The following is a 27657-nucleotide window of genomic DNA, read 5'->3' as shown; positions in this document are numbered from 1 at the left end:
CCTGACTGTCTGTCTTCAGGTGCTGTGTTCCATGCTGTACTACCTGACTGTCTATGTCTGTCTTCAGGTGCTGTGTTCCATGCTGTACTACCTATGTCTGTCTGCAGGTGCTGTGTTCCATGCTGTATTACCTGTCTGTCTGTCTTCAGGTGCTGTGTTCCATGCTGTACTACCTGACTGTCTATGTCTGTCTTCAGGCGCTGTGTTCCATGCTGTACCGCCTGACTGTCTGTCTTCAGGTGCTGTGTTCCAGTGCTGTACTACCTATGACTGTCTGTCTTCAGGTGCTGTGTTCCATGCTGTACCACCTGACTGTCTCTGTCTGTCTTCAGGTGCTGTGTTCCATGCTGTACTACCTGACTGTCTGTCTGTCTTCAGGTGCTGTGTTCCATACTGTACCACCTGTACTGTCTGTCTGTCTTCAGGTGCTGTGGTCCATGTTGTACTACCTGACAGTGATCCTCTGTCTGTCTCTCTGCAGGTCCTGTGGCCCATGCTGCTGTACTACCTGACCCCAGGTCAGTACTCCAACGCCACCACACCGCTCTGTAAGAGCCTCACGCTGCTGGGAACCAAGAAGAGAGCCTCCCAGGAGCCCAACTTCAACATCGACTTCAACGAGCAAGGTAGGTGTCTTTTAGAAGGAGCTCCATTTACTAGGTGTGCAACAGAAATGTATTTTTTCTATCCTGTCCTCCCTGGTAGACAGTTACAGTAGATTCATAAACAGTACATTACATTCATATTAACAAGCCATTATGATGTCATCACGATGAGCCAGGGGGATCTGACCAATGAGATGTCTTTTCCTCCCTCCCTTTTCCACTCACTGTTTCCGTATTGGGATTCGGCACACAGGCCCTTTAATGTAAACCAGATGGTCGCAGCCCGGGCCCACTCCTCGTCAGCACTTCTTTAATGTAAACCAGATGGTCGCAGCCCGGGCCCACTCCTCGTCAGCACTTCTTTAATGTAAACGAGATGGTCGCAGCCCGGGCCCACTCCTCGTCAGCACTTCTTTAATGTAAACGAGATGGTCGCAGCCCGGGCCCACTCCTCGTCAGCACTTCTTTAATGTAAACCAGATGGTCGCAGCCCGGGCCCACTCCTCGTCAGCACTTCTTTAATGTAAACCAGATGGTCGCAGCCCGGGCCCACTCCTCGTCAGCACTTCTTTAATGTAAACCAGATGGTCGCAGCCCGGGCCCACTCCTCGTCAGCACTTCTTTAATGTAAACCAGATGGTCGCAGCCCGGGCCCACTCCTCGTCAGCACTTCTTTAATGTAAACCAGATGGTCGCAGCCCGGGCCCACTCCTCGTCAGCACTTCTTTAATGTAAACCAGATGGTCGCGGCCCGGGCCCACTCCTCGTCAGCACTTCTTTAATGTAAACCAGATGGTCGCGGCCCGGGCCCACTCCTCGTCAGCACTTCTTTAATGTAAACCAGATGGTCGCGGCCCGGGCCCACTCCTCGTCAGCACTTCTTTGGGATTGGGATTTTTTTTTTTCTTTTTTTTTTTTCTTCGTTGAAACTTTATTTTCTACAGCCATTTTATTCTCATTAAAGGGCCGTTGGTCGGTTCTTAGAGGCCAGACAGACCAGAGTGTCTGGTTCTGATTAGCTGAATGAGAAGCCACATTTATCACTAAATAAAGCACTGGCGTCGGCTGGGTCTTGAACTGTAAGGTCATTGTTTCAATGATTAAGCTCAACTCTTTGTGGGGAGAAGTACGAGCCTGGCCACTTAATCATTCAGTCATTCATTATAATGCTTAGTCTATCAGCCTTGTTTACTCATCTGTTTCTTCTTTCTAATTCAGTTAATCTTCCCTCTCCACATATACTGATGGTGCGGCTCTTGGTGAGTATGAAACCCTAATGACATGCCACTTGAATGCTCATAGATTTCAGTTTGCTATGTGGGTGTTATAAAACTTGAACTTGATTTAAACCCCCATGAAGTATGATCAATGTCTCCAGTAATAGCTAGGCTATTTCTTTGTCTTACCTGTAAATCGGGATGTGCTTGTGTCTCAGGTGAATGGTTCGTTCCCGTTCCGGAGTCGTGGCCATGGTGCACCGTCTCTGTCTCTACTGAACGTTATAAGTCCTAATATCCACCCCAACGCTGAGACACTCTGGGAGAAGGAGATCCCTGCTCTCCTCAGCTACCTGGAAGGTAAAGGACCTCAACTCAATGACCCCAGAGTCTTATAACCTGTAGCGAGCTATGTCTGTGTGTCAAATGGCACCCTATTCCCTATGTAGTGCCTATGGGCCCTGGTCAAAAGTAGTGCACTGAATAGGGTGCCATTTGGGGCTCATCATATATATATATCTCTCTCTCTCTCTCTCTCTCTCTCTCTCTCTCTCTCTCTCTCTCTCTCTCTCTCCAAAGCAGAAATAACCCTGAGCGACTTTTATTGCTCCTGCAGTATTGACAGCTTAGGAGGCTGTGAACCTCGTTTTAATGTCCGTGGTTTAAAATAGTTCTTCCTCCATGTATTCTACTGAGAACTGACATCAATAAAGACGCATGCTTCTACCACAACAGCTGCAGTTAAGGGACATTATAAGTGATTCACAATTTTGAAGGCAATATTTTATGGGCTATATTTTTTTTGGAGATATAACTTTTTATTTAATTTTTTTGCAGTGGGCCATTTTCATCTTTCCATCATAAAAATACATAGCTTGGATTGAAGTAGACCATAGGGCATTAAAACTGATCTTAAATCATTTTAGCTCTTTGGTCAGTTTTGGAACGTGCACAGAATATTCTGCTGCCCTCTTTTGTAGTTGTTTTTTTGTCTGGGAGGAAGTGCGGCGAGCGAGGTCTGAGTAGTATGGTCTATTCTTCTTTACAGAGTCTACCCCAGAAACACTAGACAACAAGAAATGGGAAGAGAGTCTATTACAGGTATGCCCGTCTTTATCTAACATCCTCTTTGTCTGTCCCCACAACACTGTCAATAAGTCACTATGGTGATCTTTATCTAACATCCTCTTTGTCTGTCCTCACAACACTGTCAATAACAGTCACTATGGTGATCTTTATCTAACATCCTCTTTGTCTGTCCTCACAACACTGTCAATAACAGTCACTATGGTGATCTTTATCTAACATCCTCTTTGTCTGTCCCCACAACACTGTCAATAACAGTCAATATGTAGAATAAGGTTTGTCCCAAAAGGTATCTTGTTCATTTTATAATACACTACTTTTGACCAGGGCTCTGGTCAACAGTATTGCACTACATAGGGAATACGGTGCCATTTGGGATGCATGCAGTGTCTGACGCACAAAGCGTTGGATAAGAAGTGTTTTCTGTTTCAGTCACAAAGGGATTTGATATACAGCATAATGATGTGGTCACATGGCTGTGTGGTGGGGTTTTGTTTGGACATATACAGTTCCTAGCCAAGTCCCTGGTGGCCATAGCTGATGACAAGTGGAGCTGTCAGCTGGCTATAGAGGCCACACGTTACCTGTCCACCTATAACCAGTCCCTGGAAGAGAAGGTTAGTGAACAACCTCATCCTAACCTCTCTTCAACCATGAGTAGGGCCAAGAGTTCTTCATGACCTGACCAGGGAGTTCTCCGGTCTTCACTTATAGTTCAGGGAAAACTCCTAGCCCTAACCATGAGATGTAACACATTGTATTTATGTCTCTTTAAACATGATCTTATTTAAAAGTACCTCAAGGAACTCTTCTGAACCTGATAAGCGTTAACAACATCTTATTAAAACAATATATTCTACAAAGTTTCCAGGTTGGTAGAACCTCAATCTTCAGTAAAATCTTAGTAAAATAATATCTTCTACGAACTATCAAGGTTTCTCTTCTTGGCTTCATGGCTCTTTCCACAGCGTTTCCTCTACAGGTGCGTTGGAGTGACCCTGCAGCAGTGTTCCAATAAGGAGGTGGTCCAGAAGCAGCTCCAAGAGATACTGATCAGTGCACGACACAACGACGCCATCGAGAGAGCGGTAAAACCTCTTAGTCCCCGTTTGAGTCAGGCCATGATCCTCTTGATAGCATTTGCTTTTATTTATCATCATCTGTTCAGCGTGACCTGTGATGTAATTGTCTGCGTAAGGCAGGGCAGAGCGTCGCCGGGCAGAACAGGGATTCTTTGTGCAGCTAAATTGCCCAGTTAAGACAGTCTTGTGACAAGTAGTCTTATGCCTTTGCTTATTTTCAAAGGGAGGTCACGTCTGCCTTCCTAAGCTGTAATTTGTGTCTGGAGTTAAGTTTCCCCCTCATTTCCGTTGTATTTTAACCAGATGATTAGGAATTGTGGTGTTTTTACAGTCTTTAGGCCTAATAGAGAGTGGTAGTCAAATTGTAATGCCGGTGTTAATGATAATCTAGATGTACTGTTTGGTCATAGGAGGCTGAAGTGTCCATTAAACTGTGCTAATAGGGTGTGTTTGGGGTAATGGGTTTCCCAGGGTGTCGCCATGGGGATCGGGCTGTGTGCAAGCAGTCATCTCGATGCCACTCTGGCCAAACTGGACGACTTCGGGAAATCTGACGCCTTCAAGAAAGCCTCAGGAATATTCAGCCTGCTCAAAGTTAGTATGCTATTCGTGTTTTTATTTTCATCGTAGCCGATAAACACAAACTTGGCAATGCCTGCCTGCCTTGGAGGTTCTATCTACACTGTACAGTCAGCAATTTAACACATTCAGATTGAAGATTTTTATGGAGCTTGTTGATTTCTTTCTACTACTTTGAGCATTTGATTGAGCCTGCCTGGAGTGTCAGGTACAGTAGGCACGGTTTGCACTTTGGGGACTATTCCATTGGTTCCATTTCACCAAACAAGCTCGATCAAGCCCTGCTAAAGTATTTTTAAAGGAAACGTTTACAGGTATTGATAAACTGATTTTAATTAGCCTAATTTATATTTTTGAAGGTTTTTATAAAGTTGACATTAATTCCACATTGAAATAGCTTTTTAGTCCGCTACTAAGCTCAATCTACACCATAATCCTCCCATCTCTACCTCCTCCTCAGGACAAGAATGACTTGGATGTAGAGAAGATGAAGAGCACGCTGATCCTGTGTTACGGTTACGTAGCGCTCCACGCCCCAGAGGACCAGATCCTGTCCCGCATCGACTCAGACATCCTCCGCAGCATCAGTAAGCACTTCAACACCAAGGTAAGGAGCTAGGACTTGAGAGACACAGTCACATGATTGCTCCACCACATCCCTTAATTACTCCACCACATCCCTTTTAATAAAGCTAGTCCACAACGTTTTGATCCAAGAGTGAATCTCTGTCAGGAAGGCCTGGATGAAACAGACAGCCAGCATCTCTCAAATTTAAATAGTTCTTTAGATGTTGTCATCAGTCTCAATGGACCCGTTTTGGCCTTCAGGGCACATATTCACAAAGCGTCTCAGAGTTGGAGTGCTGATCTAGGATCAGTTGTATCTTTTAAATCATAATGAATAAGAGGGGGGGGACCTGATCCTAGATCAGCACTCCTACTCTGAGACACTACAGGCCCAGGCCTTCATCAGCATAAAGACAGAGAGTTAGTTAGGCTGTTACCTTTGGCTGCCCATACTGTTAGAGTACAGAGGCTGCCAGGGACGACCTGTTAAATACCCCCACATGTCCTATAAAGAGGTGCGGCCAGTCAAATTAAACCCCACTCCCATCTCCAACCATCCATTTACCCCCCCATTGCAGAGAGAGAAATAATCACTGAGCGATACCCGTCGCTGATCACCACATAGCACTGTGTTTTACCATCGCCTTGTAATGTTTTCCCCTTCCTCAATGGCAGCGTTAGCTAGCGTAGTCAGAATAGCTGCAGCTTCACATTATTCCTGAAAATCTATTTTTTACCGTTCTCCGTTGGCCCAGTGAGCATGCTTGGGTTGGCGAGGTACCGAGTGACCTCAAGTTCTGTGAGCATGTGTGGGTTGGCGTGGTAGAGTGACCTCACAGAGCAGAAGTTCTGATAAGGCTGAGTCTGATGGAGTTAAAAGACATGCTGGTCAGACAGAGGATCCATCCCAAATGGTACCCTATTCCCTACATAGTGCACTATATAGTGAATAGGGTACCATTTGGGATGTACACAGACAGTTGGTTAGGCTCACTGCTCACAGTTACATACTGGTGGTTATATGGTTAAAACCAACGATGGGTCATAATTGAGGCATTTGAAAGGTACATAAAACCACACAGCACAAACCACAGTGAACGGAATGTGTGATTATATCAACCAGTTAGAGAAGTCACGCTACGTTGTAGTGTTTCAAATGTCTCACTCGTAGCATTCAGGAGGTCTCTCTGGCTCTCCATGGCTACAGATGAACCTTGTTTATATCCTCAGGGGTTCTTCTCCTTTAGCCGCCGGCCATATGCTTAGCATCACAATGACTGTCTGAAAACTAGCCTCCATAGTTTTCTTTGTTAAACTGCAGCCTTCAGGGGCCGCTGCCAATGTACACTATGACCTCCAGATGTCCACTTGAACTGGATCATGGGATTTTATGTCCGTGGTTAGGGTGGGTGATTGGACGGACGGACACACACACACACACACACAAGGTGTTTAATGTTAAGAAGCCGAGTCTATATCCATGGAGTCGTTTGGGTTCCACATGGGGCTCCTTTAATTGGCTACAGCTAGTTGGCTAGCACTGGAACATTTGCTAACCTTTTTACTGCAATAAGGATATAGAGGTTGAGTTCATCTGTATCTGTGAGACATTTAATGTATCACTGTCCCATACCATGGTTAACCATCTAAACGGGGAACACTTTCATGGTAAGGGCCTTCTGTAGTGTGATAACATTTTCTTAATGAGGGGGAAGAGCATATTCTCTTCTCTTTAGGGGGAAAGGATATATTATTGTCTAGTAGTGTTCACTTGTGGATTAAACTCCTTGTTGCTTTTATGTTGTGCAGGTTCTGGGAATTAAAATAGAGACCAAGGTACCGTGACTGGACCCTAATGAAGGATCCTCTCTATCTCTCACTAAAACTCTTCTAACAATCTCTTCTCTCTAGAACGCTGCTGCTTCAACTTTCTGAACTTTTAGAAGTAAATGGCTCTAGTTGAAAGATCAGCACCACATGTAGTTATGATGGGAGGCAGTGTATTTGTTTGCCTCTGTTTCAGAAGTTCAGAACGTTTAGTGCTTTTGAATGCCCTCCATGTCCTACTAACACGGTATGACACTATGGTGTTTCTCGGGCCTTGTGGTTTCCTCCTTCCCTTTTTGATCGAAGACACACACCAGCTCTTAGGTTGTGATGCTAAATCAGATGGTGGAATTTGATGTTCAAATTCTTTTTTCCCCTTCCAGATCGCAAAGCTTACATTTCTGTCTGACATTTACAGTCTCCAAATCAAGGCATGGATGATCATTCTTTAAAAATACACCCTCTACTTTTTGATTGTTTAATTCATATTGACCTGTATCTACACATTGATTTTTAAGCCAACTGAAAAGTAGTAAAATTCATCTTCAGTAGAATGTGACTTACCCAACCATAAGCTGTTGTTTCTTATGCCATGTTCTGAAACCATTCTATTGGTGACATGCTCTTATCAAGTTTAACATCATCTCTTTATGGACCCCTGACATTTTCAACAACATCTAAAAATCACTAGGGTTGAAATCCTTGGTCCTGCTCTAGGCTATCCAGCTATCTGTAGGTGTTTTATAGATGGCATAGGGAACTTTAGAATCATAGGGTAAGTGACTTGTCTGTATGCTTGAGGGCTGCACTATACAACTAATATTTGGTTGTCTTGCTCACAATGATGCGAACAAACTAAACCGCGGACTGCTATCGCCATGAACACAGTCTGAGGCTGTGTGTTTGTCTCCCTGTCTCTGTGCATATATGTGTGTGTGTGTGTGTGTGTGTGTGTGTGTGTGTGTGTGTGTGACGCTGTATTCCCCCCCCCCCCATCAGGACCTGACCATGAAGCTGAGTCTGATTCAGAGTGTGGGGCTCATAGCCAAGGCCATCAGCACCGTCGTACGCAATCAGGGCTACATGTTTGTCCGCAAGCAGGAACTCATGGGAGTCATGATGGTCAGTGTTTATGTCACCTGTTATGTCATGTATCTGTTATGTCGTTGTTAGGACAGTGTTATGTAGCCCTTATGATGGAGGGTTACATTAAATGTTACTGGATTTAGATCACACCAACTGTAAAACGTTGTTTATGACAGCTGTTATGTCTTATGCAGCTGTTAGAAAGGCTTTATGATATGAGGGCTGCTACAGTCAAGTGGTTCTGATTGTGTTGACCCATCTCAATATCTTCCTTTTATTGAAGGATTTTATCAAGGCAGAACCCACGGATGCCATGCGGACTCCGGTTCGCCACCTTGTGATGACCACGTGTGCCAACCTCATGTATCCTTTAATGCCCAGAGGTGTGCTAGTGGGTTGCATATTGGAACAGAGCCCAGAGATGTCAGCCATAGACTGTCAGCCTGTCAGGAGCTTGTCAGTACCAGGTGTTTCATCTTCCTCTCGGGTTGCAAAAATCAGGGAACTTTCCCCAAATTCCCAGGTTTTCCAGAAATCCTGGTTGGAAGATTCTGGATATTCCTTCCCTCCTGATTCCAGGAATCTTCCAACCAGGATGTCTGGAAAACCTGGGCAGTTTTTGCAACCCTAGCCTCTACTGAGTGACATCATTGATCCTTGACCCCGGGTTGACCCCAGTAACCTGGAGCCGGCGCTGACGGAGAATGAGAACTTTGATATGCTGCGGACGTGTCTGAACGGTGTGTACGGCCTTCCCCCGGTGAACACTCCGGACAAGGACAGGGGAAAAGACGAGGAGGTGCTGGAGCCCCAACAGAGAGAGGTGAGAGATGAAGCTGAAGCATCTCAATACCTCGTTGGGATTTTTCACCGTCAGTGGGTTGCTGTAGTCAACAGGTGCACAAACCTGGAGGGGCGCAAAATGAGAATTACTGTACATGTAGGTACATGAACTATTATTCATACAAATCAACCAATCCATATTGAAAAGTTTATTATTGATTCAATCTAATTGATGTTGACCTAAGTGCAATCAAACCAATGCATCGAGGACATTTCAAAGTCAGTGGATTGGCATAGGGTGAGTCACAAACCATGTGACTAAAGCAGGAAGTGATTTATTATGTATCCTGTTATAGAGAAACCTTTTAGTTATGTTCAACTTTAGGACACACATGAACAACCTCAAGTATACATATACTGTATACACAGCCCTTCTCTGTGTGTGTAGACATGCAGTCATCTCAGCAGAAACATAAACCTGCACTTATTTTGTGAAAGTATGAAACAGGGTGTTCGCGGGTCCTTAAAAAAATCTCAAATTCATTTATCTGATTTAAAGGCCTTAAGTCTAAAAATGTCTTAAATTCAGTTTTCAAATGTCTTAAAGAATGTGACGGAGATGACTACACTGTTTTACATTGTGCTTCTGTGTAATTGTTGCCACTGCGGCAAAACGGCAACGTTAAATAACAATCGAGCCGCACTTTCAAGATGTTAGAGGTGTGTGTGTGTGTGTGTGTGTGTCGGACCGTAGCCAGAGGAGAGAGAAGGTAGCCTATACAGTCAGACAACAACCCGATCTGGGATGATAAACAGACATTGTCCTTCTCTTACAAGAAATGTTGGTGATTAGGCTACACAATGTTCCTGCAGATTGTTTTGGTTGTAAAAACATTTTTTGCTCAACAGTAATGTGCGTTAATCTACTTCCTGAAATGAAAGTATCTGCCCTGTCCCTGTTTGGCTGCTGGCTCTCGCTCCTTCCCCCTTTACACACAGAGTGAAGGGAGAGATGCGTTCTGAGAAGAGCAAGCAAACTGACAGTTGAGCAACATTTTAGAAATGTAATTGTGGGAAAGACAGTTGTTTTAAAACAACTACTTTTAATGTTAACAGTAGTCTCTCAGCTTTGTGTATACTGTAAAAATAATTTCTGTCAAGATAAAGGAAATGACACCACTTTACAAACGGCTGATGAGCCAGTGGAACGGAGTGGAGCGTACCATTTGGGGTGAATACAATGGAATATTTTTGTAGGATGTTACATTTACTGTTGGATCAATTGCATTGCTATCCAGCAACGATATCATATTTAGAGTTAGCACTCTAGCTAATGTGTTTTGAGTTCCTACTTCCTTGGGCAGCAGGTAGCCTAGCGGTTACAGGCCCTAAATAAACAAATATACCAAAGGATTCTGGTTTCAATACCCGACAAGGTGAAAAATCTGAGCAAGGCATCTCAACCCTAATTAGCTCCAGGGGTGCCGTACTACTATGGCTGACCCTTTAAAGCCTTTCACTGCACCTATCTGGTGTATGTGACAATACATTATATTTATTTATTTGTATCATTATGTAGCATATAGCCTTGGCCAATATACACACATGCAGACAAATAAAAATATCTGATTATTCTGGATCCTATTTTGTTATTGCACATCAGAATAACTATCATGCATTCCCTGAACATGTTAGATGAAATGTCTATAACAAGGTCTGTCTTTGTACTGGATAAAGTCCGTCTTAGAGCCTTCCCTCAAAGTACAGCCATTTGATCCTGGATTCACTGAATGAGTTATTATGTTTTTTTGGTTGTCGGCTAATGTTCTAGTCTTATCCCATAATTATTATTGGATAATACCTCCAGCAGACCAACTGGGTGTGTAGACTTTTGTTCCAGCCCGTCTAACACGTCAGATTCTACAAATCAACTGCTCAACAGGACCTTGTTAATCTGACTCCGGTGTGTTTGAGCAGTGCTGAATCAAACACACCCAGTGACCACATGTTTATACACTTACTGTGCTGTATATTTGACTTTAAGGATTTTTTCACAGTGGTATGGTTATGTTCAGTATCATTGGAGCAGGTATAGGTATGGAAGCCTGAGTTCTGGACACTTAGTTTGTGATCTAGCTAATGATTAGCCCATTGGGGCAGATGGGCAACCCCATGCTTCTGCCATCTATAGCCTAGCAGCCCAGCCATCATCAACTAGATTCAGACGCAGGCTCATTTTTATTGAGCGGATGGAACATAATGACTAATAATTTGTAGACTACAAACTGACCGCAAGAAGCCCAAACAGATATGTTTGACTAAAACATAATCATTTCAAACCTTGCTTACATTTGTATACGATCACGCGTCTCTCTCTGTGTGGGAATACTTGGGAACAGTCTTAAATTCAACTTCATGGAACCAGCAGATACCCTGAAAGTGGAGATGGTAAAGCTTGTATCTACTGCTTTTCCCACAGGCGTTATACAAAGACGCCTTCAATGCTCTTCAGGAGTTGTTGAGGAATATTCTTGTAAGAGACCTGAGTCCAGACGGACTCCAGAGTGTATTCAAGGTAAGTTGGTGATAAGAAGTATACTCTTAAATGTTTACTTATTTATACGTTGATCTTTAGCTCAACCGTGACCCTGTTTTTGTTTGTCCGCAGCACATTGAGGAGTGGTTGAGTTCTGGTCAGGATCATGAGAGGGAGAGGGCGATGAACACCACCGCTCACATCCTGGAGTTCTACTTCAACAACCTCCACGTCAAAGTGAGTCAGAAAAACATCTGCAAACCCTTCTTTCTCAGGTCATATTTGGACCTTACTAGCTGAAGTCCTTGAGTTCTGTAGACATAAACTAACAGCAAATATAGCTGTGTTTTGTGTTTTTCAAAATGTTTCAGATGCCATAATGTTCAGTAGTGTATCTTATGAGCTGACCTTTTGTTTGCAGTGGTTCTAAAGGCTCATTTGTTAGGAATATGGGGCTTGTGGTACCAGGACCACAAAATACTGAAGGACATGGAAATAAATCATCCAGAATTCCTGGAGGACAGTAGAAGTTGATAAAAGTGCTTCTTTATTGTTAAAGGGATTTCTGCAATGAGGCCATTTATCTACTTTCCCAGACTCCGATGAACAGGTGAACTGAACTAGAAGTCTATGGGTATCTGCTAGCATCCTTGTAGATACCAATATACTCCGTCATTGCGCTAAAGCTAGTTAGCATTGGCTTGCAAAACAACCTCTAATTTCCTTAATACTGGACACAGAGTCATAAAAATGGTATCCACAAGTGGGGGAAGTAGATACAGGGCCTCATTGCCAAAATCCTGAAGGATCCCTTTAAATGTGGAACCAACCCATAGCCTTAACCTGGGTGTTCTGTCTCTGTAGAACATGGTAACCTTCCACAACCTGGGATCTCTCCTGGGCCGCCTGGCCCCCCGATGCACCGACCCCAACCCCCTGGTCCGCAGGGCAGCCATCGACTGCATCTACACACTGCTCTACATCCAGCTACGCTACGAAGGTAACACACACACACACACCACTACACACACACACACACTGTCTCTGATTCAATACGCCTTGTCTTGTATAGTTTCCTATTCTCTGCTGACCAGCTTAACTCCCCCAGCGACCAGCTTATCTCCCCCAGCGACCAGCTTAACTCCCCCAGCGACCAGGGCACCCTATTCCCTATATAGGGCCCATAAGGCTCTGGTCAAAAGGAGTTCACTATATAGCGAATGGGCTGCCTTTTGGGAAGCACACCTCTGTGTTTGTGTGGCATTCTGCTGGGAGTGAGATTGCAGTGTGTGGAGCTCAGCTGCAGCTGGTCTCATTGTCTCCCTGCCCTGGCACTAGGCTTCTCTCTGGACTATAAAGACGACTCGGTGGAGAGACTGATCACACTGAGGGAGAGCATGGACAACCCAGATCACTCTGTCCTCTACAAGACCTGCTCCGAGCTGGCCAAGGTAAGGAATTCTGTTACAGGATAGGAGAATGCAGTCAGCATTACATACACAAAAATATTTAGACATTGTTTCACCTTGGGTTTCAAAATTCTGGTCAACTCTTTCTGGAAAGGTTACTGGAGTTTTGCAACTCTACTTTCATAATGTGTGTCTTTATTTTGTGTCTCTGTCCTTTCCCGTCTGTCTCTCTGTCTCTGTCTAGATCATCAGTAAGCGTCTGCCCCAGCAGCAGCTCAACACTCTGATCTTCATGTTGTTTGAGGGGCTGGTGGACTCCCAGTCTAACTGCTCCAGAGCCTCCAGTGTTCTACTCAACACCCTGCTGAAGCACAGAGGAGCTGGACTACAAGACCTGGTACACTGGCACACTCACTGACTCGCACACTCTCTCTCACACACACACACATTCACCCCCTCTAAATGAGCTGTGTGTGTCAGGTATCAGAGATGCTGGAGGTGCTTCACATCCGTCTGCAGATGATCAGTGAGGAGCAGGTGAAGGTGTCTGTGGCCCAGTCCATCCTCATCCTGGCTACACAGCACCTCCAGACTGTCATCAACACACTCATCTCCTTCCCCCTGCCCTTCGACAGGTGAGAACCATCTCTCTCTTCCTCTCCTCCCTCCATCTCCTACCCCCTGCCATCTCCTACCCCCTGCCATCTCCTACCCCCTGCCCTTCGACAACTGAGATCCCCTTCTCTCTCTCTCTCTCTCTCTCTCTCTTCCTCTTCTATCTCCCCTCTGTTCAACTAAGGAAGGTCCCTCTCCGTCTTTGTTTCTCCATTTGATAAGTGACAGCTCTCTCCTCCTATCCTTCTCCTTTCCAAAAGCCAACTCCCTTTCTCCCTGCTTCATTTGACATGTTAATTCTCTCGCTCTCTCTCTCACACACACACACACACACACACACACACACACACACACACGAGTGAGACTCCATGAATCTTCCAACCAGTATTTCTGTAGAACTGATGAATTTGAAAAGTTAGACATTTTGCAACCCTGTGTGTAGTAGCAGAGGAAATGGTTTCACTGCCTCCCATTCAAAGGGAGCCCTACCCCTCATGGTGACTTCTCCCTGTGTGATCCCCAGTTGGAGCTGTGAGATGTGGATTGCCCTGGGGGCAGACAGTAAACTGGCCTCTCAGATCATGGAGATGCTGATGGAGAAGCTCAACATCATGGTGCCCTACGTGGACAAGAAGGAGTCCATGATGAGAGGAGGCCTCACCAAGGTGGCCACCAGTCACCCTCTAGCTGTGAGTAGCAGGTTATAGAGTGCTGTGATGAGACTGTCTGGGTAATGGTGTGTTGCTAGGTTTATTTGTGTCAAATGTACAAGTCTGAGCAATCATTTTCTATGCTATTCTATTGTCAGATGACCTGTGCCCTGAAGGAGATGATGCTGAACGGCCAGAGCCAGGATGCCGTGGTGTCCCTGTTCCCCCAGCTCTTCAGCTCCCTGCTGGTCCGCCTGGGCTCCAGCCTGGGGGTCACACTACCCAAAGACATCAACAGCTTCGGAACAAACAGAAAGAGCCCCACCAAACTGTCCGCCGGCTTCGACGTGTGCGGGTGGGTTAGGAGCCGACATACGCTAGCTAGCGCATACTGTATCATAAGACACACAGGGTGGAGTGCAGGGACACTCCATTAGATTATCTGGAGTGCCAGTGTTAGAAAATGACTAGAGGTTAGGTCCTACAGGGGTCCACATGAACACCCCCCCCATATACCTCCCAGAAAATGTGATTACGGAGATCATCCAAACATATACGTAAATATACACTAAGTACTGGTGACATACGTGCATATATGTGTGAGTGATATATGTGCATGCAAAGAGCAAACAACAAGCTGCACAAGAACTCACTACTGTAATGGTCCAGGTTACAAAGTGGCTCAGTGACTCGTGTTTGCATCTCAATGTGAAAAAAACTGTTTGGATGTTCTTCACAAAGAGGGCAACAGATGCTACTGAGCCAGATGTCTATGTGTCAGGGGAGAAGCTCCAGGTGGTATCTGATTTTTAAGTACCTTGGAATCATACTTGATTCCAACCTCTCTTTTAAAAAGCAGGTGAAAAAGGTCATTCAAATAACCAAATTCAACCTAGCTAATTTCCGATTTATACGAAATTGTTTGACCACAGAGGTAGCAAGACTGTACTTCAAATCTACGATACTCCCCCACTTAACATACTGCTTGACTAGTTGTGCTCAAGCTTGCTGTACAACATTAAAACCCATTCAGTCTGTCTACAAACAGGCTCTCAAAGTGCTTGATAGGAAGCCCAATAGCCATCATCACCGTTACATCCTCAGAAAGCATGAGCTCCTGAGTTGGGAAAATCTTGTGCAATACACCAACGCATGTCTTGTATTCAAGATCCTAAATGGCCTAGCTCCCCCTCCACTCAGTACTTTTGTTAAACAGAAAACCCAAACATATGGCAGCAGATCCACAATGTCTGCCATGAGAGGTGACTGTATAGTTCCCTTAAGGAAAAGCACCTTTAGTCAATCTGCTTTCTCTGTGAGAGCTTCCCATGTCTGGAATACACTGCCATCAGACACACATACCTGCACCACCTATCACACTTTCACAAAATGCATGAAGACATGGCTAAATGTCAATCAGATTTGTGAACATAATCCCTAGCTGTGTATTGCCGCTTTCCATGTTGTCTGTAGCTTGTGAGGTGTGGAAACACTTTGTTGTTTTTATGGATTTTGTCTTGTTGCTTTTTGTTCTATGTTGCTCTGTCTGTATGCTACATCTTGCTTGTCCTATGTTGCTCTGCGTGTGCTCACTGTTCAATAATTGTCTATATTGTAATTGTTTTTAATAACCTGCCCAGGGACTGCGGTTGAAAATTAGCCGGCTGGCTAAAACCAGCACTTTTACTGAAACGTTGATTAATGTGCACTGTCCCTGTAAAAATAAAATAAACTCAATCAATCAATACTATATGAAGTTATCAGTACAGGTAATGAAAAGGAGTAATGACAGTATTGGTTTCACTGATCATAGTTACCATACAATGTGAAGATGTGAAAATTAAGTTCCTTCAGGAAAAATGTCGTTATTTTAATTGAAGGTTTAACTCCTTTGTCTGTGTGTTCCTGGGTCTGCAGGGTAGCGGTGGAGGCGCTGCGGATCCTCCTGGCCCGGGCCCAGCTGGACGATGTAGTGAAACCCCTGGACCAGGAGGGGGCCTGGGACAAGATGAAGGACCCCAAGCACCACATCACCGGGGTCACCCTCCTCGCCAGGTACACCCTGACCTTAACCCTGGCTTCATGTCCACATCCTGGTTCAACCCTAACCTCAGCCCTAACTCTTTCTTCATGATATGTACAGTATAGCTACCCTTTATGCTCTACCAGTTAGTGTGAGAGGTGTGTTGTTTTCAGGGCCATGGCCAAGCACGCAGGCCCTCGTCTCCCGGCCATAGTGGAGTGTCTGTGCCCCTGTCTCAACAACATCTACGAGTGTCAGAGGGTCACTATCACAGCCTTCTTCTCTGAGGTGAGCCAAGCCCAGGGCCCACTGTTGTAGGTCTGTGAGGTGAGCCAAGCCCAGGGCCCACTGTTGTAGGTCTGTGAGGTGAGCCAAGCCCAGGGCCCACTGTTGTAGGTCTGTAAGAAGGAAGCAATATGATAGAATGTCCACCTCCACACTGATTATACCTATCCAGAACCTTCACATCTGCAAACATATAAATCCTGTGTCACACCAAGCAATTTGGACGCAATTTCTGTTGCAGATGCAAGTTGCATCATCAACTTTGCTGATGCACAAAGCAATTCAAAGGCAATAGAAATTGCATCTAACATCCAACCCTGTCATACATCACGGTTTCATAAATTATTTGTTTTGCCCAACATTTTTGTAATTGTAACATAATTGATATAGACAAAATACTGGCTGTACAATTTAGCTAGCTAGCCAAAATGTTGCCAATTTGCCAACCATGTTTTGCCAAGCTACTGTAACTAGCTAGCAAACCAAGCTAGCGATGAGCTAAGCTAGCTAGTGCAGTTCATGTGGGACAGAAAGGTCTGGGGGAGGAGACAGGTTAAAGAAGGATTTTTAAGCCTTGAGACAATTGAGACATGGATTGTGTATGTGTGCCATTCAGAGGGTGAATGGGCAAGACAATCTGGAAGTGCCTTTGAATGGGGCTGCCTTCAGACTAGTCTTATGAGGGTTGTGGGCATCCTGGAGCAAAATAACTGACATGTTTGTGAGGGTCATATTACTGTATCGCCCAAACTGTTCACACACTACAGACAGAAGTTGGCAGATCGGATGTACCGACTTCAGACGAGTCCCGTGACGCTTGTGGGGGGGTCGTAAGGCAAAACATGGTGTTAGAGGTGGGGCTGCCCACATCCACTCTAGGGGGGTTTAGAGGTGTCAGAGTTAGGATGTCAAACTGGACATAGTGGCTTTACAGTATTATAATACTTGGAAGGCATTGCATTTTAATTGCCGTTGTCACCAGGAGTCAAAGTACTTTACATTGCATTTGTTGAGCTTTTGTAGGTCTCCTACATGTATATCTCAATGCACTGGCTTCAGACTGTGTTCTGTCTCTGTGTGTAACACTAGTTACTGAACCACTGGCTTCAGACTGTGTTCTGTCTCTGTGTGTAACACTAGTTACTGAACCACTGTGTTCTGTCTCTGTGTGTAACACTAGTTACTGAACCACTGTGTTCTGTCTCTGTGTGTAACACTAGTTGCTGAACCACCACGTGGTGACAGAGCTGATGATGATGGATGTCCTGATGAACAACATGATGGAGCGTATCTCTGACCCCTGCTGTACCGTCCGCATGCTGGCCATCAGGGGGCTGGGGAACATCGCTGTGGGATCACCTGAGAAGGTACATATGGAGGGGGGAGAGCGAGAGGGGAGGGGGTGTGCTGGTTGTCAGGGGGCCGGGGAACATCACCATAGGATCAGCTGAGAAGGTATGACTGATTAATCTTACCTCAATGTGGCAATAATACGCAGGCAAAAAGCATTAACAGAAGTTTCAAGAGCTACCAGAGGGATAGGCTTAGGATATACTACAGAGCAGGATCAATGAGTTAGCCAGATATCTTTTGGGTTGTTTCTAAAATATTTATTGATTTTCTGGTTCATTAAGAAATCTGAACTGTGTTTTTGGTGGAGTCAATTAGACCTTTCAAGTTTATATAAAATAAGTTATTTCAGAATATTTAGGCAAGTTATCTGGCTCTCCTACTTTGTAGTATATCCCTCTGGTCTAACCAAGACAGCAGCAGAGGGGAACAATGTTTCAGACAAATATGGATCTCAATGTAATCAGAACCTATACAAAATCTATTTTCTAGGTAAATAAATATGCCAAGGAGCTGCTGGCTGCTATGAGCTCTGGGATGGAGGAGAAGGACGACCCTGGGAAACGCATCACTCTGGAGGCCATGTCGGGCCTGTCCAAGGTGCTCCTCTACCTGGACAAGAAGAACGTCCGGCTGCTGGTTGTCTACATCTTCATGAAGATCAAACCCTTCCTGGAGAGTGTGAGTAGAGCAGACACACACTTCTGTTGTCATGGTTACCACCCTGCTGCAGCCCACTGTTGTCATGGTAGCGTTACCACCCTGCTGCAGCCCACTGTTGTCATGGTAGCGTTACCACCCTGCTGCAGCCTGCTGTTGTCATGGTAGCGTTACCACCCTGCTGCAGCCCACAGCTGGCTTGCCTCTGAAGCTAAGCAGCGTTGGTCCTGGTCAGTCCCTAGATAGGAGACCAGATGCTGCTGGAAGTGGTGTTGGAGGGCCACTAAGAGGCACTCTTTCCTCTGGTCTAAAAAAAATAAATATCCCAATGCCCCAGGGCAGTGATTGGGGACATTGCCCTGTGTAGGGTGCCGTCTTTCGGATGGGACGTTAAACGGGTGTCCTGACTCTCTGTGGTCACTAAAGATCCCATGGCACTTATTGTTAGAGTAGGGGTGTTAACCCTGGTGTCCTGGCTAAATTCCCAATCTGGCAGTCATACCATCACGGTCAACTAATCATCCCCAGCTTACTATTGGCTCATTCACCCCCCCCCCCCCCCCCCCTCCTGTAACTATTCCCCAGCAGGTTGTTGCTGTAAATGAGAATTTGTTTTTCAGTCAACTTAACTGGTAGAATAAGGGTTCAATCAAAAGAAATAGAGGTGAATCCTGGTCCCTGTACATAGAATCAATGTCCAGTAGCTTTTGTCTATTGACTTTATTACTTGGGGCGGCAGGTTCAGAGTTTGTTTTGATATTTTAACCTGTGTGTCGTGATCGCATTTGGTGTAGGGGGACAAAATAAAGTGGTTAGAGCGTTGGACTAGTGATCGAATCCCCGCGCTGACAAGGTAAAAATCTGTCGTTCAGCCCCTGAAAAAGGCAGTTAACCCACTGTTCCTAGGCCATCATTGTCAATAAGAATTTGTTCTTAACTGACTTGCCTAGTTAAATAAATACTAAAATTACTGAAACTTTGTAAGGTTGCTCTCACAAAATAGGTTTCTTACCTCAAGGGCCTTTTGTAGTTAATACCATAAGACATACAGTTTAACCTTACAAGCGTCATTGAGGTATATGTGGCTCTTCGCTATAGGGGGCAGTATTTTCACGGCCGGATGAAAAACGTACCCAAATTAAACGGCCTGCTACTCGGGCCCAGAGTCAAATATTTGCATATTATTAGTAGATTTGGATAAAAAACACTCTGAAGTTTCTAAAACTGTTTGAATGATGTCTGTGAGTATAACAGAACTTATATGGCAGGCAAAAACCTGAGAAAAATCCAACCAGGAAGTGGGAAGTAGTCTTTCAGACCATTTTCTTTTGAAACTACATTGTCTGTGTGGTCAACTTGCACTTCTTAAGGCTTCCACTAGATGTCAACAGTCTTTACAAAGTTGTTTGAGTCTTCTATGGTGGAGTTTGACCGAATAACAGCTGGTTCAAGCAGTGGACTGTCTGAGGTCATGCATTTTTAATTTTTCTTCTGTAATGAATACGCTATTGTCCGGTTGGAATATTATCGATTGTTTATGTTAACACCCTAAGGTTTGATTGGAAACAGCGTTTGACATGTTTCTACAAACGGTATTGGAACTTTTGAGCTTTTCGTCTATTGATTTGCGCCCCCATCTCGTGCCTTTGGAATAGTGTTTTGGACGCGCCAACAAAACGGAGGTATTTGGACATAAATTATGGACTTCATCAAACAAATGAACATTTCTTGTGGGAGTCCTTCCGAGTGCATTCCGCCGAAGATCAGCAAAGGTAAGAAAATATTTCTAACAGTATTTTTGAGTTTTGACGACGCCGTGGCTTGACGGCTAACTGTATAGCTTGCGTTGATGGTGGAGCTCTGTACTCAGAATATTGAACAATGTGCTTTCTCCGTAAAGTTTTTGAAATCTGACACAGCGGTTGCATTAAGAGGTAGTATATCTATAATTCTTTAAATAATTGTTATATATTTTGTCAACGTTTGATAAGTATTTCTGTAAATGAATGTGCACATTCACCAGAAGTTTTGGAGGCAAATCATTTTCTGAACAACAGATTTGTAAGGCTTATTAGGTTTCACTTCTCTTCTCAGAGAAGGCAAGATATTATATGTTTATGTGATATTTGGTGTTTTGAGTTCCTAGTTTCTCAGGGCCAGATTACTATCATGTAGAAGTTGACAGTATCAAGAAATGGACAACCTTGTTTCAATAAATGGATGTTAGACTGTGAGTCGCTCTGGATAAGAAGGGTTTGATCTGGTAAATGACCAAATGTATTAAATGATGATGGGTTTAGGTTGGATCCTCTGAAGGTTCTCTGTTATGTAGGTCTACTGGTGTGTTAATGTTATGATGGGTTTAGGTTGGATCCTCTAACTGCGCTCCTGTACTGTTGACCCAATAGGAGAATGATGAGATCCGCTGTGCCTCCATCATGCTCCTGGGGAACCTGTCTAAGTTTGGTTCAGGAGAGCCTGTGTTCAAGGACCAGATCCACAACGTACTGGTCAGCCTGCTGCTGCACCTCAGTGACCCCAACCTGCAGGTGGTCAAGGTGGGTAACCTCACATCAACACTCACGTAGTGGACTTGGGAAACTATGGTTCTACGAACTGGTTTGATGTTTGGTACAGTATACCTGTTGTCTAGTTTTCTTTGCAGTCCTGTGCTTTACATACGTAGAATTCATCTGCTATAGTCTGATTTATATCGTAGAATTCATCTGATATTGTCTGGTTTATATCGTAGAATTCATCTGATATTGTCTGGTTTATATCGTAGAATTCATCTGATATTGTCTGGTTTATATCGTAGAATTCATCTGCTATTGTCTGGTTTATATCGTAGAATTCATCTGCTATTGTCTGGTTTTCGAGTCATCGCTAGCGGAATCGTGCATCTGCTATTGTCTGGTTTATATCGTAGAATTCATCTGCTATTGTCTGGTTTATATCGTAGAATTCATCTGCTATTGTCTGGTTTATATCGTAGAATTCATCTGCTATTGTCTGGTTTATATCGTAGAATTCATCTGCTATTGTCTGGTTTATATCATAGATTAAAGTGAATCGTACGTTATTACGTCATCGTGGATTGAACTGAAGCAGCCTTTGTGCTGAGACTCAGATGGTAGACTAAAAGACTGTTTCCTGTCTGTGCAGGCGTGTAAGTATGCCATGCGAGTGTGTGCTCCAGTGGTGGGCTCAGAGCTCATCACCACTATGTTCCAGAACCATCTCCACGAGGACAAGAGTCTGCACTACGGAGAGTTCATCAACGACCTCACCAAATATCTTGTGAGTTGATCACGGTCTAATACTGTAATACTCTACTCACCATCCACAAACTGGTACAGACCTCACCATCGGCCATCAAAACCAGTAACGGAGATCTGGCATCCGGAGGCGGCAATTGTTTACCTACTGTAGTAAACAGCTTTTTAAATGCGTTGCACGCTATGCAATCAGTAGAGCAGTTGCCTTGGAAACCCACCTTGAACAATAATGTTCTATTACAGAAGGTTCCGGTTATTTTTCTCTTTTTATATGATAGAACTGTTATTTGATTTGTCCCCAGATTCAAGACTTCCCTGGCATGCTCAACTTCTACCACATCACTGTCATCCAGTTCTTCAAAAGCAACTGGGCCGAGGTTCGGGCCGGTGCTGCTATGTTTATCGGTAGGTAGGGAAACTGGTCAGGGTGGGATGTCTCTGTTTCCTTTGATTATCTCTGTTCCTCAACTTCACCTCAACAACCGGGCGGGATGTCTCTGTTTCCTTTGATTATCTCTGTTCCTCAACTTCACCTCAACACCAGGGTTGGGCTTTATTCCATTTCAATTCCAGTCAATTCAGGAAGTACACTGAAATCCCAATTCTCTTCAATGCTTTTCAATAAGGGAAATTGGAATTTGGTTTACCTTGTGAATTGACCTCAACACGGCTCTGCTCTGTGTCTTAGCTTCTGTAGCTATCCCAAATGTCATAATTAGTTGTAATTTTCAAGAAGACAATGTCAATGAAGCTGTTTGCACAAACCAAATATTCTCTCTAATTTACCATGGTAGAGATGTTCACTTAAATATTTATCTAATGAAACGTTAATGTCCTTTATTTCTTTGTAGGTTTCCTTCTGGGTAATCTTCCCGAGGAATTATTTTCTCACATCAACATGGGGAGTGTGACCAAAGGTAGGCTTAGCTGTTTCTCTAGTTCTACTTCCCAGTGAGTTGGGCCTGTTGGAACGGTTGTTGTAGTCCGCGTGATGAGTACTCCTTCCATGTGATATTACTGTAACTAAATGTGCTTGTGTATGTCGGTCCAGGAGTTATTCCTGCTCAGATCCAAGTGATCAGGGAAATCTACCTCATACTCGTTGTCTTCTGTCTGACTAGCGTTGCATAGGAGTGGCACCACCTGGGGGAAGACTATGACCTCATACTGTGTTCTGTGTGTGCTGTCTCCCAGGTCTGGTCATGCTGCTCCAGGACCCAGACCCAGTGGTGAGAGTCAAGGCAGCTGAAGCTATGGGCCACTTCCATTGAACAGACACACATCCTGCCTGCTATTCATTACTTCATTAGCTGTTTTAGAATTGTTTCTGTTTTCTAAGAAGATGATCTGGTACTTTACATGTTGACAGTGCAACTTGAATTAGTCCTTGAAAGTATGAATTAGTGACCAAAGACTGTACCTCCATGTATAGAAAAACATGCATAGCACTTTGGAGCAGTATTATGAAATCTGTTGCCATTTTTGGAATTTGTCTTCAGAATGTTGAGTGTGTTAGGTCAATTGGCCAATGGGCCTGACCTCCGCTGAGCTTAGTGTTTAGCTGAATTCCAAATCGAGCACTATCCCATCTTCCCTAGTCACTTCTGTAGACCTGAAGGGATTAGAAAGGTGTAGGCAATATGGTAGTTGGGATTTGCCTGCTGGATGGAATCTCCACCATATTGGTTGTAGCTATCTATCCTTTTCAGGTCAAGAAAAGGGGCTAGCGGGGAGGGGCTAGGGGTTGATCTGTAATTCAGCCTTATTATTCTGTCTGTGCTGTGAGCCTCCAGCCTCCATTCCATTCACACTAGTCTAGTGGACCACCGAAACACAAGTAGGGCTGGCACTATTACCCGGTAACCCACGGTTATGGATAAAGACCGTAAAAAATGAATGTTACGGTTAAGTCTTTCTTCTGCAACATGGACTCTTAACATGATTAAACTTTTTTTGTAATGTAGAATGTTCGTTCAAATGATGTTAACTGGTGTGGCTCATGCAATGGAATGTACTGTACTTTTTGTAATGTCTATTGAGTTGAATCACCAAATCACAACACATATTTGACTTCCTGCTTTGGTCCTATGGGTACACTCGCAATGGCTGCCAGTCCACCCATTATGCCAACGTTGAATGTGGACTCCCGTTCTATTCATTCTATTTCTATGGCAGCACATGCAGTCAGGAACGGAGGAGAAATGTGCATCTACGTTTATTCATTTGTATTTTTTTGCTATTTGAACGGTTGTTACGGTGACCGCAGTCATTTGGCTGACCAAATTACCGTCCTACAAAGTTCCATGACCCTCACAGCCCTCCACACAAGGATGAGCAGTTATCAGCCACGTCCAAGGAGGCTGTCTGTCAGCAAGGACAGCCCAAAACCATCCCATGTACCCGTTCTTACAGTTACTTCTGCTAGGATTGTCTAACAACAGGACTGCATCCTAAAACACTGTTGTAGCTTGTTCAGAAAATGTCTTGTAGGAACAGGAGTTTTCTCCTGACCACAAGACCTCACCATGGGGGGAAAAACAGGACCTAGTTATATAGTTATACATTGAGTTTCTACTGGTCAGGGAAAATGCCTGGGTCACTTTCTTTAGGACCATGCAATGGAAAATGAATGAGAAATTTGTGTTGTTGGACAAGTCCAGATAGTCTCTCCCTGTTTTCAGTCAGTTTTCTTCCGTTTGGTGCCTAATGAACGTGACCCCTAGTCTTTATCTGTTCTTCTTTACCCCAGGTACAACATGTACGCAACCAGGCACTCCCGTGGAGTTGCCACACAGTGCCAAATAATCAGACCTGGATTTAAATACTATTTGATTTATTTCAAAAATAGTGTTTACTTTAACCTGCCAGAGGGGCGGGGTTTGCAGTTTTGCCAGCGCTATTCTATTGGTTCCATTGTGCAGGCAGAATTAAGAACACCTAAAGTACTTGAAATTATTTCAAATAGTATTTGAACCCAGATCTGCAAATAATAGTTTTACTGGGAAGCTGCATTAAGATGGATGTAATAACCTTTCCTTTTCATATCTCTCCTTGTCTTATCTCACACGCTTTCTCTTAAAAGATGGAACGCACTTAACTTTTCCACTCCTACTGTCCTTTTCATGAGATTGGGTTAGGGTACCGATTATAACAGGTTATGAGGTCTTAAGCTATGACATTCCTGTCAAGTAAGTTTTACGTTGCACTACTTAATCAGTCTGTCATTGTACACAGTGAATTACACATCCACATGTTTTTGTTGCGTTACTGATGGATAGAGATGTTTGTAGTAAAGTGCGGTATAGGCACTATTTAATGTGTTGCCTACATTTGGTAAAAGTCCTGGTACTAAAGTACAGCTGGATAGTACCTGTGTGTCTGGGGTGTTGAAGGGTTACTGAGGATGATGGCTGTTCTGTTGGACCATTCTTTGTTAATGTGATATTTTAATGTGACATCTTTCAATAATGGACATGGAAAAAGTGCACTGTTATGTATGCAAACTGTGTCCATTTAAAATGGAAACAGGCCTATGACGATGATGATGGAAAATATATTTTCCATTTTGGAAATAATAAAGTGATGATCCATAGAAAAATAACAGGTGTCCTGAGCCTTTTGTCACAATTGTTCAAAGGAAAGCTCTAAGAACTAAGACATAATAAATCATATGGTTATTAAAGCTGTTTTGTTAGGAAAATATGGAGAAAGATTAATATATAAAGGAAAGGTACTTATATACTATTGAGGATATAAACCTTACTGTACAGTATTTGAAAGCTTATTTGATAACCTGTGGGAGTCCCCTGCTCTCCTCACACTCGGCATTCATCTGGAAAGGCATCTGGCTGATGGAAGTGAATTGGGGAATACGATTTAATTGTGTCCATCAGAGCAGTTTTTCTAAATGACTAATGGTTTTAATATATCTCCTGAAAAGCTCACTTCAAAGTACTGTCCACTGGGTCTCTTCACAACTCCTCAAAAAGAAGAGAGGAGAGTATTAGAAGGGTAGTTTGAAGACTGAGAAGAAAAATAAAGTGGAAATCTCACCCAGCACTATTTGGATCCGTAGTGTTCAAGGTGAATCAAACAACTGGTGAAGTTAATTTAACTCTAGGACATATCATTTATGTTACATTCACTGCACGTTCTAACTGGACATTGTATTCAACTGCAGTCAGCAGATTGGGGTCTCAGGCAGTCTATGAGATAATCAACGCCTAATAGAATAGAATACATAGCGGCCTATTGAATCTGAGTCAATTTAACTTAATGACCAAACAGGCAGGCTTGTTGAATATAATGGGCTGAACCTTGATAACCACTAGCCCATGTGAATGACTGGATGTCCTCTTAAAACTGCTTACAGTGACTGCTCTGCATGAGAAACCCATATTGTCTAAATAAGCAATCCAATCTCAAGATACGTAATGATGATTTAAAATGATCAGTGCCATCATCGCATTGAATGGCACCGGTGTTCTTCTCAGGTCAAAACAGTTCATTTCAGATAACAATTGGTTTACCGTAAATGGTAGCTCCACATTGTCATGCAGGTCATTTCAAATCTTAATTGACCATCTTTAAATAATGACTTTGAAGGTAATGCAATCATATACTGTAGCTGCACTTGAGGAGGCTGTGGATTGGAATGCCAGCTAGATCAGTGGTCAGAACAGGAGATGGTGATATTGGTGCTTCATTGTCCTAGAGAAGACAGGAGATGGTGATATTGGTTCTTCATTGTCCTAGAGAAGACGAGGGATGGTGATATTGGTGCTTCATTGTCCTAGAGAAGACGAGGGATGGTGATATTGGTGCTTCATTATCCTAGAGAAGACAAGGGAAGGTGATATTGGTTCTTCATTGTCCTAGAGAAGACAAGGGAAGGTGATATTGGTGCTTCATTGTCCTAGAGAAGACGAGGGATGGTGATATTGGTTCTTCATTATCCTAGAGAAGACAGGAGATTGTGATATTGGTGCTTCATTATCCTAGAGAAGACAAGGGAAGGTGATATTGGTTCTTCATTGTCCTAGAGAAGACAAGGGAAGGTGATATTGGTGCTTCATTGTCCTAGAGAAGACGAGGGATGGTGATATTGGTTCTTCATTATCCTAGAGAAGACAGGAGATTGTGATATTGGTTCTTCATTGTCCTAGAGAAGACAGGAGATGGTGATATTGGTTCTTCATTGTCCTAGAGAAGACGAGGGATGGTGATATTGGTGCTTCATTGTCTAGAGAAGCCAGGAGATTGTGATAATGGTTCTTCATTGTCCTAGAGAAGACAGGAGATTGTGATATTGGTTCTTCATTGTCCCTAGAGAAGACGGGAGATGGTGATATTGGTTCTTCATTATCCTAGAGAAGACAAGGGATGGTGATATTGGTGCTTCATTGTCCTAGAGAAGACAGGAGATTGTGATAATGGTTCTTCATTATCCTAGAGAAGACAAGGGATGGTGATATTGGTGCTTCATTGTCCTAGAGAAGACAGGAGATGGTGATATTGGTTCTTCATTGTCCTAGAGAAGACAGGAGATTGTGATATTGGTTCTTCATTGTCCTAGAGAAGACGAGGGATGGTGATATTGGTGCTTCATTGTCCTAGAGAAGACGAGGGATGGTGATATTGGTTCTTCATTATCCTAGAGAAGACAGGAGATTGTGATATTGGTTCTTCATTGTCCTAGAGAAGACAGGAGATTGTGATATTGGTGCTTCATTATCCTAGAGAAGACAGGAGATTGTGATATTGGTGCTTCATTGTCCTAGAGAAGACGAGGGATGGTGATATTGGTTCTTCATTGTCCTAGAGAAGACAGGACATTGTGATATTGGTTCTTCATTGTCCTAGAGAAGACGAGGGATGGTGATATTGGTTCTTCATTATCCTAGAGAAGACAGGAGATTGTGATATTGGTGCTTCATTGTCCTAGAGAAGACAAGGGATGGTGATATTGGTTCTTCATTATCCTGCAGAAGAGAAAAGGCAATAATAGTTTGTCTAAAGT

At 43.7% G+C, this 27657-nt stretch overlaps 1 protein-coding gene across 2 annotated transcripts in view; it reads left to right on the top strand.

Moving 5' to 3' along the window:
* LOC106573518 (maestro heat-like repeat-containing protein family member 1) overlaps nucleotides 1–25239 on the top strand; it is a 37102-nt gene extending 11863 nt beyond the window's left edge. Inside the window, exons 15-43 of one of the 2 annotated variants that reach the window (XM_082975756.1) lie at nucleotides 482–626; nucleotides 1824–1864; nucleotides 2041–2182; nucleotides 2871–2923; nucleotides 3418–3525; nucleotides 3877–3996; nucleotides 4462–4584; nucleotides 5030–5176; nucleotides 6946–6972; nucleotides 7963–8085; nucleotides 8333–8412; nucleotides 8728–8872; nucleotides 11312–11407; nucleotides 11501–11605; nucleotides 12233–12368; nucleotides 12707–12819; nucleotides 13022–13174; nucleotides 13258–13412; nucleotides 13916–14081; nucleotides 14201–14397; nucleotides 15960–16097; nucleotides 16239–16353; nucleotides 17571–17717; nucleotides 18193–18381; nucleotides 20769–20918; nucleotides 21526–21660; nucleotides 21941–22043; nucleotides 22490–22555; nucleotides 22833–25239. In XM_082975756.1, the coding sequence (XP_082831882.1) occupies nucleotides 482–626; nucleotides 1824–1864; nucleotides 2041–2182; nucleotides 2871–2923; nucleotides 3418–3525; nucleotides 3877–3996; nucleotides 4462–4584; nucleotides 5030–5176; nucleotides 6946–6972; nucleotides 7963–8085; nucleotides 8333–8412; nucleotides 8728–8872; nucleotides 11312–11407; nucleotides 11501–11605; nucleotides 12233–12368; nucleotides 12707–12819; nucleotides 13022–13174; nucleotides 13258–13412; nucleotides 13916–14081; nucleotides 14201–14397; nucleotides 15960–16097; nucleotides 16239–16353; nucleotides 17571–17717; nucleotides 18193–18381; nucleotides 20769–20918; nucleotides 21526–21660; nucleotides 21941–22043; nucleotides 22490–22555; nucleotides 22833–22909 (3495 nt within the window). In that variant the 3' untranslated portion in view covers nucleotides 22910–25239. The remainder of the gene's footprint in view (nucleotides 1–481; nucleotides 627–1823; nucleotides 1865–2040; nucleotides 2183–2870; nucleotides 2924–3417; nucleotides 3526–3876; nucleotides 3997–4461; nucleotides 4585–5029; nucleotides 5177–6945; nucleotides 6973–7962; nucleotides 8086–8332; nucleotides 8413–8727; nucleotides 8873–11311; nucleotides 11408–11500; nucleotides 11606–12232; nucleotides 12369–12706; nucleotides 12820–13021; nucleotides 13175–13257; nucleotides 13413–13915; nucleotides 14082–14200; nucleotides 14398–15959; nucleotides 16098–16238; nucleotides 16354–17570; nucleotides 17718–18192; nucleotides 18382–20768; nucleotides 20919–21525; nucleotides 21661–21940; nucleotides 22044–22489; nucleotides 22556–22832) is intronic. The other variant, XM_082975757.1, reaches the window with a different exon arrangement.
* Nucleotides 25240–27657: the final 2418 nt, after the last annotated feature.

Source organism: Salmo salar, chromosome 05 (genome assembly GCF_965601325.2).
Source record: "Salmo salar chromosome 05, fSalSal1, whole genome shotgun sequence".
NCBI classification, from domain to species: domain Eukaryota; kingdom Metazoa; phylum Chordata; class Actinopteri; order Salmoniformes; family Salmonidae; genus Salmo; species Salmo salar.
Note: the sequence above shows the minus strand (reverse complement) of the source record. Positions and strands in the feature narration are given on the sequence as shown.